This window comes from Malurus melanocephalus, unplaced genomic scaffold (assembly GCF_030028575.1).
Source record: "Malurus melanocephalus ecotype Western Australia unplaced genomic scaffold, MMel_1.1 scaffold_136, whole genome shotgun sequence".
In the NCBI taxonomy this organism is placed as follows: domain Eukaryota; kingdom Metazoa; phylum Chordata; class Aves; order Passeriformes; family Maluridae; genus Malurus; species Malurus melanocephalus.
Genome location: NW_026623368.1, coordinates 1,054,819 through 1,070,828, shown reverse-complemented (window position 1 = coordinate 1,070,828; position 16,010 = coordinate 1,054,819). Strand labels below are relative to the sequence as shown.

The 16,010-nt window shown below is 38.6% G+C and overlaps 1 protein-coding gene across 1 annotated transcript in view; it reads left to right on the top strand.

Moving 5' to 3' along the window:
* The first annotated feature begins 15,605 nt into the window (after positions 1-15,605).
* ABRACL (ABRA C-terminal like) overlaps positions 15,606-16,010 on the top strand; it is a 5,228-nt gene continuing 4,823 nt past the window's right edge. Inside the window, exon 1 of the mRNA XM_057370893.1 lies at positions 15,606-15,763. Coding sequence (XP_057226876.1) covers positions 15,725-15,763 — 39 coding nt within the window. The 5' untranslated portion in view covers positions 15,606-15,724. The remainder of the gene's footprint in view (positions 15,764-16,010) is intronic.

Below are 16,010 nucleotides of genomic sequence, written 5' to 3'. Positions count from 1 at the left end.
CCGCCCCTCCGCCCCTCCGCCCCTCCGCCCCTCCGCCCCTCCGCCCCTCCGCGCCGGCGGCGGCGACGGAAGCGCCGGGCCCAGGGGCGGGGCCAGCGGGGCTAGCAGCGAGAAGGGCCAACGGCGCTCCCCGCCCCGCCCCGCGGTGCCGGCGCCGTCTGCGGCGCCCTGGGTGCAAGGGGGTGGCGGGGGTGGCGGTGGCGGCGGCAGGGGCAGTAGCAGTAGCGATAGCAGTAGCAATAACAATAATAGCAATCGCAGTAGCCGTAGCCCCGCCCCGCGGCCGGCCGTGCGCTCAGCGCCCCCTGTGGGTGTGGCGGCGCAGAAAGGGTGGCGGCTCCGCGCAGGCCGGCGCTGTCAGGGGCGCGGGAGCCCGGACAGCGTGAGGGGGCGTCTCGGTTCGGCCGGGACTGCACAGACTCCGGCGAAGCTGCCCAATAAGTCAGGGAATTGCCCGGCTGCTACGGCTGTCCCGGCTTAGTGGGTCGTGTGCGAGGCTGAGGCAGTGTGGAGCGGCTTCCTGAGCCTGCCTTCACGGAATCACAGAATTAATAAGGTTGGAGGAGACCTCTGAGGTGATCGAGTCCAACCCATGACTGAACACCACCGTGTCAGCCAGACCATGGCCCTCAGTGCCACATCCAGTCTTTCCTTACACACCTCCAGGGATGGTGATGCCACCACCTCCCCAGGCCGTCCATTCCCATATCTTAATCATCCTTTCCGTGAAGAAATTCCTCCCTATGTCCGTCCCAAACTTCGCTGGTGCAGACTGACACAATATCCTCTTGTCCTGTCTATGAATGTAACCTCTCCTCCATGGCTAAATTGCGTATTGCAATTCTGTTACTTATCCAAAGCGATTTGTAGAAAAGGTTTTAAAATCACCAGTAGGTGATTGGGTTCCAAGAGCCTTTGTTCCTTACAGTGGCTGTGTACTAGTTCAGGCACTGAAGTTTGAAACATTAACATACGTACATATGTGTAGCTAGAAGTTAGTATAAGGACCCCAAAATACTTWTATTGTCAAAATAATTTTGAGGTTTATGTCTAAGAGTAATCTGGACATCTAATTATTTTAATTGAAWGAGTAATCTGGACATATTATTTTAAAGAGTTGCTATTTTATTATTTGCAGCTTTGCATCAAGAGCTTTCTTTTTACATTAACGGGCATCACGTGGCTGCAACAGTTCGTACAAGACCCAAASAATAATACAAAGAGGAAGTTCCCTAGCGTGGACTATTCCCTCCTATCCAARTGCCAAACAGTTCTGAAGTATGTTCAATCGCTACTTTTCATTAAACCATGATGTGTCATGTGAAATTGTCACACCATTGCTTACTGGAGGGTTGAATGTTTTTCCCATGTGGTAGATAGTTTGGGAATCAGACTGTTGGGTCTCATTTCCAACTCCTGTACCATAAAATTACCTGCTTGCTTTGTGCCAGTTCAAAGACTGAGCAGCAATAATAAAAATGACMCAACATGCCGCAAATTAATTTCTACTTCCAAGCGTATACATGTGGACAAAGCATCTTGGCCTCCAAGAGTCCCAGTACAAAGTTTCTGTGTTTGCCTATAGGATCTCCCTTCCCTGCCCTGGTCAGCCCCTTGCTAACTTCCAGCCTGAGGAGGGATCTTCTGTTCAGAATTTTACTGGTGCCCATCATGCCAGACTTAGCATCGACTGAGATAAAAAATTAAATCTTTTCTGTGGCTTCTCARTGACAATTAATTTTGTTTGTCTGGGGAACATTCTGTTTGCTGTAGGATGAACTGAGGAGAACAGTATTCCTGCATGTTAGTAAGAAGTTAATAACTTCTCTGTACTTGCACTTGCCAGTGCAAGTGACCCAAACAATTTTGACTTTTAGGTCATTTGGTTTGGAAAGATTTGTATCACAGCATTTTCCAGAGCTCATATTAGATACACAGAGAAGGTTTCTGGCAAAATAGCCACCAAAATGTATCATTAGTGATACACTTTTGATGTAAGCCTTCAGTACATGAAACACTTGATTCAGCCTTCAGTACATGAAACGCTTGATTCAACTGCCTTGATTTATGTTTTAAACAGAGCAAGAAGACCTTTTTTTTTTTAGGTATTGTACCTTTTATTCTCTCGTTTTAATGTACCTTCTTAGAATTCAGAGTTCGAAATAGCTAAGAGTTAAACTATTCTCCATGTGGTGCCTGTATTCTATTTTCTGTGAAGAAATATGTTAGATTACATGCATTGATAACTAAGCATTCATCTTTTTAAAAGGTCAGAATTAGAGAAAATAATCATTATCATGGGAAGGCCAAGTCTAATGACCCAAGGGRATTGAAGTGCAAGGTTATTGTGCTGCCCTTAGAATCAGACCTAAATTATATATCAATAAAACATTAATCTTAAAAAAGGAATAYGTTTACAATTTGATATGTGACCAGAGTTATGTGTGTTTATTGCTACTGAAAAAAAAATTTAAGGGAAATACCAGTTAAAACTGGTTTCAGTGTCTTTTATCAGCTGTGAACTTACTATTGGTTTTCAAAATTTAGTTATTACACATGTTGAGACTCATTTCTAAAAATAAACATAACTTATAAACAGATGCAGGGTCTGGTGCTCATCAGGTGTTGGGGGTGTGCCATGTCTACAGTCTACCTGCTTTTGATGTTCTTATTACAGTTAGGACGTCTCCTGTACTACCTTATTGGCACTAAAGTAAGATATATGCTCAGATTTCTTTTTTTTTTTAATTAAAACACCTTCAAATAACTTTCAGCCTTATAAAGTATGTATTCAGGTCCAGTTTCCATTTTGCATCTGGTTCTCCAAGTTTAGAAAAATGGCCCTAAGGTTATTTGTCATTGCCTTTCTGAATTCTTCCGCATACATAATGCTGTGGAGCAGGTTTTACAATCTCTGTCAATATACTCCTTTACTTGCAGCTCATCATGAGTTCTGGGAACTTGTTCTATYCTGATTCTTTAGTGTAAAGACAAGTAGATTAAGGCCAGAAATTAATGGGAGATRCTTAAAAATACCTGCTGTCTCAGACTTTAGATCTGGTTTATGGTTACTGCCTGATTTTTTTTTCAAAAAAGAAGATACCTTTGGAGATAACTTTATTCCAGACAAAAGATTTTGAGAATAGCATTAGCACTACAAATAAAAGAACTTCCTGTTCTGCTTTTCTAAAACCATACATACTTTCTTTTTATAGAACCAATATTTTAGTGGGAATATAGCYACTTTACAGACATTGTATCCATACTGTTGTAAATTTCTGCATACATGTTAGGTCTGGCAGTTTACAACCTCTTTCCAACCTTACATTTTTTCAATTTTGAAAAACATTAGTTTCCTCATGTGCTGTTATTACTTTCTATGAAATGGCATCCATATTTCAAAGAATCTACCAGTTCTACCAGTCCTGTTGGGATTATTTCTCCATTAAAAGGGCATCCTACATATAAGACTATGAGATTTTCCATGGTGGATAAAAAAAATCCTTTCCACACAGAGCTAGGTAGCAGACAGTAAAAATGATGGGAGTTTTACTCTTTTCCTTCTGTACAAGGAGAGCACCTTTGTGAGGAGCATTCATCAAGCCAACAGTGGAGCTAAAGCAATGTGGTTACTCACCAAAATGTGGTTACTCTCATCTGTGCCGGCACATTCTAAAAGGGAGAATAATAACTTCYTTCTCAGCAGCCTCTCTAGCATGTTGTGTCACCACTGAAATATGTATGGGATCCTGGTTGAAGACCTCTACTCTCTCTAGCCCTCCTCARTGCAGAATGAATAATATCCTTCCCATATCATTCAGTATTGCACCAGTTTTCCTGAGTCTCTCCTTTAAACATTTGATTTGTTTGTATCTATCATGGCCCTTGTAAAAGTTGCCCATATTTAAAAAATGGACTCCTCTTTAAGTCAAATAGTTCAACTGATTGAAAAGGACAAGCAGTCAAATGAAAGCCTTTAAAGGACTGGGGGTTTGGTTAAAGGAATCAAATGGAAGATACTGGAAAAGAGCAACCTTTACTCCTTTATGATTTTGGCACATTTCTACAGGAGATTTAAGATTTAATCTCTGTATCTCAAAAGGTGTGGGGCCCCCTATCCTCACCCCAGCAGAGCTACATGTATTTGGTAGTTTTCAGAGAGGGCATTCCTTTACAGAATGTATTGAAGGCAGAGTGACTTTTTATATTTACTGGCCTAAGCAGCTGATCAAATGCCATCTCTCTTTAGATTCTAAAACTATCCTTGTTTCTTCAAAAGAAAAGAATGTCTCTTGCTTGCATGATACTATCAAATATGTCTCTTCTGGAAATTAGAACTCCTATTAGACCCTTACAATATTTCACTATAAATTCATCTGGTCTAGCTGTCATGTTTATTCACAGCTTATTAATGACRATGGCTACATCTTCTTTTATAAATATATTCTCTATAATTTTGTACAGTCAAGAGGGTAAGATTAACTTTTCTTTGTATTTTTTTTAACACTAATGTACATATTTATTCATAAAATTATTTATCTGTTGATAACAACTGCCTTGAAGTATTATAAGGCTCATTTAAAAGTACTTTTTTCTTAACTATTTGGGTTACCTTTGTAGTCCTTCAATATCTTCTGTTTTTTTGAACGCCTAAAATTTTCATTACTGAAGTCCCAGGTAGTCTGAAAACGGTCTTAACCTCTATCACTACCTCTGTTTACTCAGCTTCCATCACCCTGTATTCTTGAGCAGTTCTCATTGTTCTCCTACCTTTCTTCACTCTTTCCTCTTGCTCTCTGAATGTGGAAGTGCAGTGTAACTTGATGATGAAATGGGATGTTATGCCTTCCTGATGGGATTATTCCTCATCATTCCTTCCTGATTATTCCTCATTATTCTACTGAATAATGATCTCCATCTGGGAGGCTTGTTAATAGCTACTTCAGGAAACTTCTGGCACATTACTGAATTTGTCAGAAATCRGTTGTGAGGTGGGAAGAAGTGCTGAAAGCAAGATTTCACATCTCTCCCATATTGCACACATACTCAACCCTCCTTTCTTTTTATATTCCCTGCTTTAGCAGTATATATAAATGTGTCTGTCCTTTTCCACTTCACTTACATTTTAGTTTCCATCTTACTATTTTTTTCATAAAGAGTTTTCAGTTATATCAGTTATGCAAGATTTTTAATTTCTCCCTTTAACCTTTCTTTCTGCATATTTTTTCTCACAATACAACAATACCGTCCTCCCTAGTACTGATAGTCATGGGGTTTGTATTCCACTTTGCCTTTTCCTTGTGCATTGGTATCTTCTCTGTTCTGGATTCATGGGTTTGTTGTTTCACAGCATAATTCTCCCTCTTGGTCACAATTTGATTCAGCCTATTSTTTTAGCTGTTTTCCATTGATATCAGTTTCCCAAGGATTTTAATTCAGTTCCTTTTTGTCCACGGTGATGTTCTTTGTATGTTAAGATAAATAAAATACAAAACGCCTCCTCTGTCTTATTGTTTTTTAAGATAGCAATGATCTAGTTTATTTCTTTTTCTTAAATTCCTCTAGAGCAAAACCACCCCCATGTGCTTTCAAATATGCTTCATTTGTTGAAACCAGAAATGTTGTGACATTTCTCTGATGTTTCAKTCAGGTACAGGAGGGATATTAAGATGCTGTGTGCTCCATCTGTGGTGGCTCTAGGAAGGAGTCTGATAATTAAAGGTCTTCCTCTCTATATATAGCTTTGCTTTAATATGTTTTCCAGACTCTTACATCTTCACACTTTCTAATTTTTATGGGGTATTTTTTCCTGTTCCCTGTCTTAACGTTTTTCTCTCTTTTTTTTCCTTTGAACATCTTGACTTATTCACTTTTATTGTGAGGATTAGCAAGGAAGCCAGGATTCAAGCATGATGACAAGACAGGCAGGGGTCATCTTTGCTGGCAAAAGCCCCATCCTGCTGCCCCCAGCCAGGGCAATGGGCAGGGCTAAGTGCTCTGGACCAACAGCCCACAGCCAGGGACATGCAGGGCAGCACTGCAACGGGGCTGCAGCTTTGAACCTGGGATGAAGGCAGCTCCCACGGAACAAGGTTGCCCTGGCCCTGCCCCTCCAGCAGCCACTTTGCAGCTGACCCTGACCCCCCACAGCCAAATCCCCATTTACTTTATATCCTTGACCTCMCCTCCATGTCCCCAGCTCACACGTATTCTTATAAAAGCCAGGACAATTCCATCAAATTGAGGAGCACAATGTGTGTGAGGAGCACATCAGTATACTTGAGTGCAGAACTCCMTTTCAAAATACACATTTTCATTGTGCCACCTTTTCTATTCACAGAAATCATTCACAGACATGACTTTTTGAGTTTGACAGTAAGACATAYAAAACAGAACTGCAACTTCTTCTGTTYCCATTGAGAGTCTCATGATGTCAGAGGAGAAAGATGCAGTTTTCCTGTCAGTGTATAAATAATTCCTGAAGAAAAGCCATTACCATCGGAACTTGACACAGTTAGCAAATTATAATGACAGTCATGTAATGTAAAATCAATAAAAGTTATTTGAACTAAACCCATGATTTGAGCAGAATGGAAATTCATTTAATTAACACACATTCAAGTGTTCTAAATAAATGTAATTTCTTTATTTTTGAAACATCATGTTCTGTTCCAGTCATTTTAGCAGGACTATATTTGGTAGAATTTGGGCTAAGCRTACATAGTGCTACAACTTTCTGAATTTAAGTGAAATCATTGCCAAGTACTTTACTTCTCGATGTTCCTTTAGGAAAAAAAATTTCAGATCTTACAGTTCTTTAATCATAAAATGAGAGTGTTATAGACTGGCAGGATGGAATGGATATATGTGCACAGAGAGGTGATTGCATCTTTTGCTATCCACTCATTTTTTCATGTCAACTTGTRTGCGCTTTTCACCAAAGTAATTTGCCAGGATTTGTGTCTTTGACAGAGGAGAGAGAATACTCTTGAGTGCATGAAGCACGTATCTGTCTTATACTGGAATATAAAATAAAAGGTGAAGAAAAGCAGCACTTTGCATCATTACTCTTCCCAGGTGCCTTTTCTTTTAGGCTAAGAGCAGTTTGACTCTCTTATAGAAACTAATTTCAYTTGGAAGCCATTAGAATGTACAGTCATCTCTCTGACTGGAGGGTTGTGTGCTGAATTCTTATCTCTTCTGTACTCCCCAACAGATCAAAACCCAGTTGTGATAAAAGGCAATGCTGATTCTTTGTAGGAGTATAAGCACTTCTGCTACCTGGCTAAGTCTCTTACCCTGAGCAGGAACAAAAATATAGCTAACTATCTCAGCCTCCTCGTCCTCTCCTGAACCAAGGAGTGATGTACTAGGARGTTTCTTCATGGGAAATATTTGGATAGTGCTTCTTTTTATAGGTGTCTTACAAATGGCTGAGAGTCAGGGCAATCCTGCAATTCCTTTGTGGAGGATGTCGTACAGATAGAAGGAGTAGCACTGGAGACCAAAGGAGGGCTTGCCAGGAGCACACAGTGGGCTCATGCTCACTCCCCACATCTCCATCTATAGCGTATTGATGAGTGAGAACAGAAATTTCTTGTCMAACTTCCCAGTCCATTCCCATAAGAATTGTTGCAGCCCTGGCAAAAAGCCTAGGACTAGGGGTAGCCAAGAGTGCATCAAATGTATTTTGTAAGATGGACTTGATGAGGTCTCTTCCAACTTAAATGATTCTAAAATTATATAACTCAAACCTTTCTTTTGTTCATATTTGATCATTGTACTCTAGTCACTCAATTGACTAAAGACTTAGGAAAAACAGCTGAGAAGAAGAAACCCAAAAACAGTTTAATGAGATTTTTTGGCAGATTATTTATTTGTGTAGTTTGATCTTATTAACTTGAAAAAAAAGAGAACACTTTAAATAAGGAGCTACAATATTTTATATGAAAAAAAACCCCAAACCCAGCAGCTATATTTGACATAAACCCTTTTTATCAAGAAAGGCTTTTCTGAGATTGTCTGTGTACTGCAAAAGCCACATATACATTACTGGATATGAAAAAACACAAAATAGTGATGATGCACTGAAAGTGGCAAACCCTTGCTTTTTTGAATGAGACATAGTGGAAAAGGAGGCAGGAAACTGTAAGAACAATAGGTCTGGTCCCATTTTCCTCTTCTCTTTATATAGAGATTATGAAGGAAGTGAAATGGTCCTGTTTCCTCACATCTGACCTGTGAGAAAAATAGCCTGTGCAGTCAGTTTTAGCTTGGGAACACATACAAGGTCTATTTCCCAGTAATGAAATAAAGGATATGTATTCCTTAGAAAGTGAGTAAACAAAACAACGCCTTCATTTTTTTCTGGTGCGAGATACTAGTCTCAAGCCTTCTGCTTGTCTCTGTGATGAAAACATTTTTGATCTGTAGTAATCCATTAACCAATGTACTAAGTCTTTATTGATGACTGTTTGCTACATGAGAAGATGTTAATACTGAGCCTTTGTATTAGTTAACACTGACTTAATTTTCATGGTCTGTCATACAATTGGTTGTCTCAAGAAAAAATAAAACTATCCCTCTAATTTTTGTTTCCTGTTAGCACTGTAATTACAGTTATTTCTGGATTTTAGAGCAAAAATAAATACACCAATTCTGGAATTATCAGCCCCCTCCTAACTCCCATCATTTCTGCCAAAKTAGCAGATCAGCAGAAGCCTACTTTCATGGCATCTAATATTGTTTTATAAGATTCCATTAAAAGCAAAATKGAGATTAACTGTTTACATTGGAGTAATATGCTGGTTCCTGATACACTAAATAGTGATGATGCACTCAAAGTGGCAAWCCCTTGCATTTTTGAATGACGCATTGTGAAAAAAGGAGGCAGGAAACTGTAAGAACRCRTTGGTTTAAACTTACTTGAGGAAGACTTGGATTCAGAGGAAGTGCATTGGTTCACAGAGAAAACGCTTTCCTGCATGCAAGTTAGTTTTTTTTTTTTGCTTCCTTCAGTAAATATAAAATAAGTGGGATTCATCTGTGCTGTTTGTGTGACAGAGAACAAATGATAYCTGCTTCAAAATATGACATCACAACACTTTCAGAAACAAATATTGTTTATATTCATGTAAAACAATCACATAGGATAACTATGAATCAAACAAGAAGATAGTTATGTATTTTTCTTAGCTGTATTTTAAATCTAAGCTTCTCCCATGTGTCAGAGATCCTTGGACATAATTTCCTCAAGGAAAAATAAGAAAGGGTAAGACTCCCCTGAGAAGCTTGGGATCCACAATTGCAAATAACTTTGCAGATGAAAAATTCATAAAACTTATGTGTTAGATGAAGGAGAAAACTGGCCCATTTGTAATCAAACCATGTGGCATATTTAAAAGTGCAAATTAGTATGATATTCTCATAGTACTTCCCTGGTAGAAATKTGTCAGCTTTCTGAAATCAACACACAGTTTAACCTTCACAGAAAGTCCTCCTAAGCCATTAGGTCAGTATGTGCTCCATGGGAAGCTACTGGTACCACTGCTCCATGGCAAACTATGTTTGGAGTCTGATCTCTTTGCAGTTTCAAGCAGCATGAAATCAAATTATTTAGGATCAAATGACTTGTGGCTGCAGTGCCARTGAAATTAATAAAATTTGATGACATGTGAATTTGAACCTTATTTGGATTTCAGTGCTGGCATTGTATCTTGAAGCCAGAAAAGAATTCCTAAAAGGCASTTTGTATACAAATCTTACCCTAAAAAATACACTTCCCCATATGAAGGCAACAAGGCGTTTCTGTATGTGACTTAACAATAYAGTATAAATTCAGTGCAATTGCAAATATTATCAAATTCAGATGGTCCAATATGCACTGTAAGCATGGTGTTTCAGCTAAGAACCTGGAATGCAGACAAGCAAAATTAGAGACAAAATTTATCTCTAAAAATGATTATGAATAGGAATCTTGAATTAAATTATCACTAACTCTCATGAGTCCAGTGATAAAGAAAGTTTTCTTACCTTCTTTTTRGCCAACTGTAAACTTCTGTGCATCATGCTTGCATGGTCAGCAGGTCTTGACATTTCACCAATTCAAAAAAAATATTACTGTGATGACTTTTGCCATGAAACTATTTCATATGYTAAATAAATGCATTCTGCCAAATGCAAATCCACAGTATCATTTCAATAAGATTTCCTTCAGGAAAAGATTTGATGTACTTCTGTCATGACTCAKAAATGCCTAAGCTTTAGGAAGGAAATTTATATGAAACCAATAAATAAAGATATTACATCTACAGCTGTATTTGATATGGATGTGAWTAGTAATTCTATATTAATGTAACTGTCATCTCTCCTACCATTATGCAAAGCCTGTATTTTTGGTTTTCTGAAAAAGTTCCCAGAATATCAGTATGCATAAATATTTGTGGAGAGGGAAAGGGAGAAGGGGAGGTGATTTTTTTTCATGATGTATACCAAAGTAGAGGACAGAAGGACTGGATGATTCAGCTGTTCCCATGCTGTCTGGAGATCAGGAGATGTACTGTTGTTTCCTTGCCACACAAGATTTTTTGACACCAGGAATATGAGAATGTAATTAATCTTCATGTTCCTCTCTCTCAAATATTCAGCTCTTACAACAGAGAACAATATAAAACACATTACATACAATCAGCTTTCTATATATTTTTTTCTCTTTGTAAACTGTCTCTAAACACTCTGATGTCTTGCTCAAGATATTCATGCACATCCTCTTTACTTCACATCTTTCTGTGCAGAAAAGCATCACCCCCCTACTAATGCTGACTTTGTACTAATTGGCAGAGGCTTTGGGTTCAGTCTTACAGTTTTCAAGTAACTGCTCTCAGACACATGGTTAGTGTCATCCCATGTTTTTTTTTACAGTATGTGCAGTATAACTAACATTTTTGGCCCTGTCTTTTAGCTTGGATTGTCTTTCTGACATTTCATGCAGAGGTTTACTCTTTGCTTAGGKGTGGAACAAGTAATTTCAGTGATTTACTTCAAGATTTTAAATATTTCTTTTTTTGTATTCCCCTATAGTAAAGATTTACATGCTAAATTTAGGAAGCAGCAGCATTATGCTGCTTGAGACACCTGGTTAATAACAAGAAGGTTGTGATGCACTGAGGCCATTCCTGAAATAAGTCCTCTCTCCTGGACAGACAGCAGGGAGTAACAACGTAAGTGAACCATTCAATCTACCTCAACTGAAGTGTTCATTCAAGTTCCAGGACTGTCAGCAGTCACTGTGTTTGCATTTGTAGTCTGCTTTCTTCTCAGGCTKGTCTGGCATATTTGCTTTTACATTAAAAGAAGGTCCATGTTTTGCTAAGTTACTTTTTCAACTCACTGAGAGATTAAAAAAGAGAAAGCGTTGGGGTTGGGTTTTTTTTTCTGTTCTCTTTTGGTTTAGGCATTTTTGRTCATTATGGGAAAAGTGAAGCTATGAATCCATGCAATCAGTATTTTAAAATGTGACTCTACATGCAAATTTGTGGGAAGTTTTCCAGAGCATCACGATGCTTTTCATTTTGGTAAAACTATTTTCTCCTTTGAAACAACTACTGACTTAGGACAGAGAAAGTGGCCAAGGAAGACAATGATTGGAYCAAAATTCTGTGAAGATGCTTTGGATAAGGAGTTCGTAAAATAGTGCTGTTTTCCTCATTGATTTGCTTGTCCCAAAAAAATAGCTATTGTTCTGACTATCCCCAATATCCATACTCTCTGAATATTAGTTATTCCCCTCAAGTTTCTATAACAGCATTGATTTGCATTTTAGTTTCTCATTCCACCCAAGAACCGTGTCGTGTTCTAGAAAAAGATATCTTACTTTTTCTGTGGTGTTACAACGTCCACAGGAATAAGTAACATACTGAAATCTTTAAATCACCTGAAGACGTGCTTTTTAGGACCTGTTTTAGCCTGGGCTGAAGTGGCTTCACGAGTTCATGTTGAGTCACGTTGAGTCACAATCCTACAGCACACCCATGCAATGTGTGCAATGCACCCATGGCGAGATGTGACTCAGGGCAGGGCCATGGCACAAATACCTGATGGGGCTGGGCTAAGACAAGGCACATCCACACTCCGCTGTTTGAATCATTGCACTACAGCTTCCATCCAGCTTTGGAGGCAGTAAGAAGATTCTGGCACTTTGCACAGGTACAAGTTACTGGTGTTAAAGCAAGGGGATGGGACACAGGTACATGCAGCAGAAATTAATGTTTCTACTAAATCAACATGTCAAAACTCTATTGAAAGACAAAAGTAAGACCTGTATTACGTAAGAAGGCTGTTAAGATGATCTCATCTAACAATGAAATCTGCAAATCATGGTGTCAGTTCTAATGGTTTTTAGCTGTGGAGGATCTCAACAAAAAACTGTGTATGAACATGTGATGCATATGTCTGCCTATGCATAAGCACACACAATATAACAAAAGTTTAAAAGAACAGTATTATACAAAACAATAACAGAATGGGCTATCAGCGTATATTAGTAATGTCTAATTAATATATGCTGGAAAATAATAARAATGGCCCTTACCTAGCAAATGACCTTGTAACTTTCCCCTACATTTTTCAGACTTGGCCCTAATGTTGTTACACATCTGCCTCTGGAGAAACCTGTAACAACAAATATGTGTACCAAGTGTTTACTGTAAATATTGGGTACTTTTATAAAACTAATTTCTCGTGGAGTAAGAAGATATTCAGATCCCATTCAGAATCAACAAACAGCTGAAAGGTAGAAGGAGACAAAGAGGTAAAGCTGATGGTCAACTGATGGTCATGAGAGAGACAGGTTACTAATTACCARTGCATTCTTAGTACCATTTCTGTTTGGACCTCCTGTGCTGTTCAAAGCTGTTATTGAACACATGGGAAAAGATGTGGCAAAGTTTGTGTGATCCCATTTTAAATTACACAGTAAAAGGCCTGATGATACTGAAAAGTGCAAAGTAGTGTACTGGGGGAAAGACGGGGGAGAGTAATCCTAATTATCTGTAACAGAACAATTAATTACTACCAGAAGAACTGTTTTCTGTTCCCTTGAAAACAGTTTTTGAAACCACTGTGTACAGGGCTTAGAACTTTTTGAAAAGCCAAGTAAAATGCTGGGAATTATAATTATTGGGAGTGAGAACAAATCAGAAAATATCTTTATGTCTTTTGTATATACTATACCCATAATGCTGAGTGATACCAACAGTTGTGCTAATTCAATCCCAGAAAATAACACAGAATTGTTTGAAAAATTATAAAGAGAAACAAGAAGGATCAGCAACRGGGAGATGCATTCATCTTATATGARATTAAAAAATTAGGGAATGTGATGGAGAAAGGAGAAGATAGAATAATTGCTCCAACAAGGGCCAGGAGCCAGGACAGAAACCAATAGTTTTCATTGATTGCATTGTTTTCCAAATGCCTGCTCTTAGTCCCTGCTGGAGGCAAAATGYCCAGTTAAATTGATGGTTTGATCAGATTCAGTTGTCTGTGGTGTTATCAGCTATGTTTTTTTCATCATGTATAATTCCTGTGTTTGGTTGCCTTCATGTGCATCGGGGGGACAGTAACAATAAAGTGAGATGCCAAGGAARGTCAAGTCAGAACAGTCTGTTTTAAGGCAGAATCTCATGAGTTTGAAGGAGCGCTCTTAYGCAGCTAAAATGCATAATGAATTATGAGTCTGATGATGACCTTCACCAGTTATATGAAATATGTATGAGCAATATTTCCATGTCTGTCCTGTGAACTTGTAAAGGACAATTTTGCATTTCTTTCATTTTAAAAACAGGAATTTTTTCAATTCGTGGAAATAGAATGATGGGAAATCACCATCTCCATAATTATGATGTTTCCTGCTCACTGCTCCCTGTAAAGACATAATCCCTCACTTAGTTCTGATGCTGCCCAGCTAATTTTTGTACTTTTGCAGTACCTGTTACCTTAATTGTCATGGTAACAGATGGTTTTGATTTCTTATTAACCTAAAATTATTTTAACATCACATCACTGGGAAGGGCCTTGAAAGAAATAGTAACAAAAGTGTACCATGTTTCAATAATCATCTGATGTCTGGTGTCAAATACTTGGATATAACACTTTCTTTTCAGAAGACTGAATTACAAAAAAATATATTGAACTTACTCAAAAATGTGTTAGAAGAAAATAAGATAAGGAATTACAGATTTTTGTTCACCTTTTTCAGATGTATAGTTAATGCTTCAATTAGTTAATGCTATAAATTAGGGTCTATGATTCAAAACTGAAAAGAATTTTTAACATAGATTTCAGCATAATACCATTCATCTGAAAAGACACAAACTATTACTTGATCAAACAAATTATCCACTGTAACAATTATATTATGCAAAGCAAAGGCCTACATTATTTGTACAAATGTAATGATGTTTTTTGATGATTAAGAACTCTAGAGTAAGTGCAACTGAAAGCATGTTGTGCACAATAAAACCAGAAGATAAGCACTTTCATTCTATACTGCTAAATAACTGGAATCTTCAACATATTTGCAAACATACTAATTAGATTCACTTTTAAAAGCTTTATCTCATATCTACCTTTAAAAACTACCTTTGTTTACTGTAGTTAGCCTTTTGTCAGCCAATATAACAAATATCTTAGGAAAAGCAGTATGGACATATGAAATCATACGCACAGAGCATCAGTGCTCTTCAGAAACGACATTTTCCTGGGATTTTTCACTCTCTGTTGATTCAAACCAGATAGATTTAAATTTCACTTATTTCATTATAGACTTAGGAATGTAGCCCTTTTACACTTGTTTTTCTAACTACCAAGGTTTGTTTTTGGCAAAGAGCACCCCTTAGTGATGTAAAATACATCTAATCTGTTCCAGAAAACATTTTGGTATGCTATCATTTGCTGAATATACAGCTCCTTGACCTGAAACCAGTATTGTTTGTTTGGGGTTTTTTTATCAACCAAAGATTCAGTAATTGATAGATAAATAGTGATTATTCTATGGAAAAGTTAATATTTTCATGAAAACAGCATCCAAAAATTCCCTTGGAAATGCAATGGACTATAATCCCCGGAGTGATAAAAATCTGATCTTCTTGGCATCCTTTCTACTATGTGAATCAATTACTCTAGCTGCAGGTTTGAGCCCTAGCAGAGCTTGCTGCGGGGGTTTGAGGTGCCATCACCTCTTTATTCCTCCTGACACCTGGSATGGGAGAATGTAATAAGGGACCAGCCGCAACTGGCACAGCTCAGAGTCTGAGAAAGAATCTCAGCCTCACCTTCAGCAACTAGTGCATGAAAATGTGAATTGCAAGGGCTGGAAATAGTTTCTTATATCAGCTCTGCTTTACGGGCAGTCACACCTGATGAGGAGGCGGAAGAGACAGTCGGAAACGGCAATGCCTTCAGCTGTGCTAATGAGAATTTTTGGGAGAGCCTTGGTGCAAGCCTTGACTCTGCCTGGGAGGTTGGCGGCTGCTTCAATGCTTTGTAGGAATTAATGCAGCTCTCTGCTTAAATGGCTCAGTCCTWGAGAGAGGACGTAAACGCTTCTGTGAGGTGACGACGAAGCAAGAGGGACAAGAGTACTAGTGAATGCCATGATGCAAGACAGAAAAAAAAATTAATTGTATTTTTTCTGCAGCGTAGCGTGAAAGGACGCGGGTGCTGAATGGAAACACAGATACACTGCAACACAACTTTATCGAAGGTAAATTGTGTTAATCTAGCTTGTTCATTTTCTTTGGAAAGAGAACCGGTTTTCTAGGAGAAAATAAATGTTGGGGGCTGCTAAGGAATGTGGCATGATGTCACCCGGGGAAGCCAGCGGAGGTGGGGGAGTATGGGGCATGGTACGGCGACGGAAAGTGACTGAAGCAACACGATGAATTACCGAAAGCTGACCCACCGGCAGAGGGGAGCTGCTGAAGGGCTGGCTTTGGAAAGGGTTTCACCCA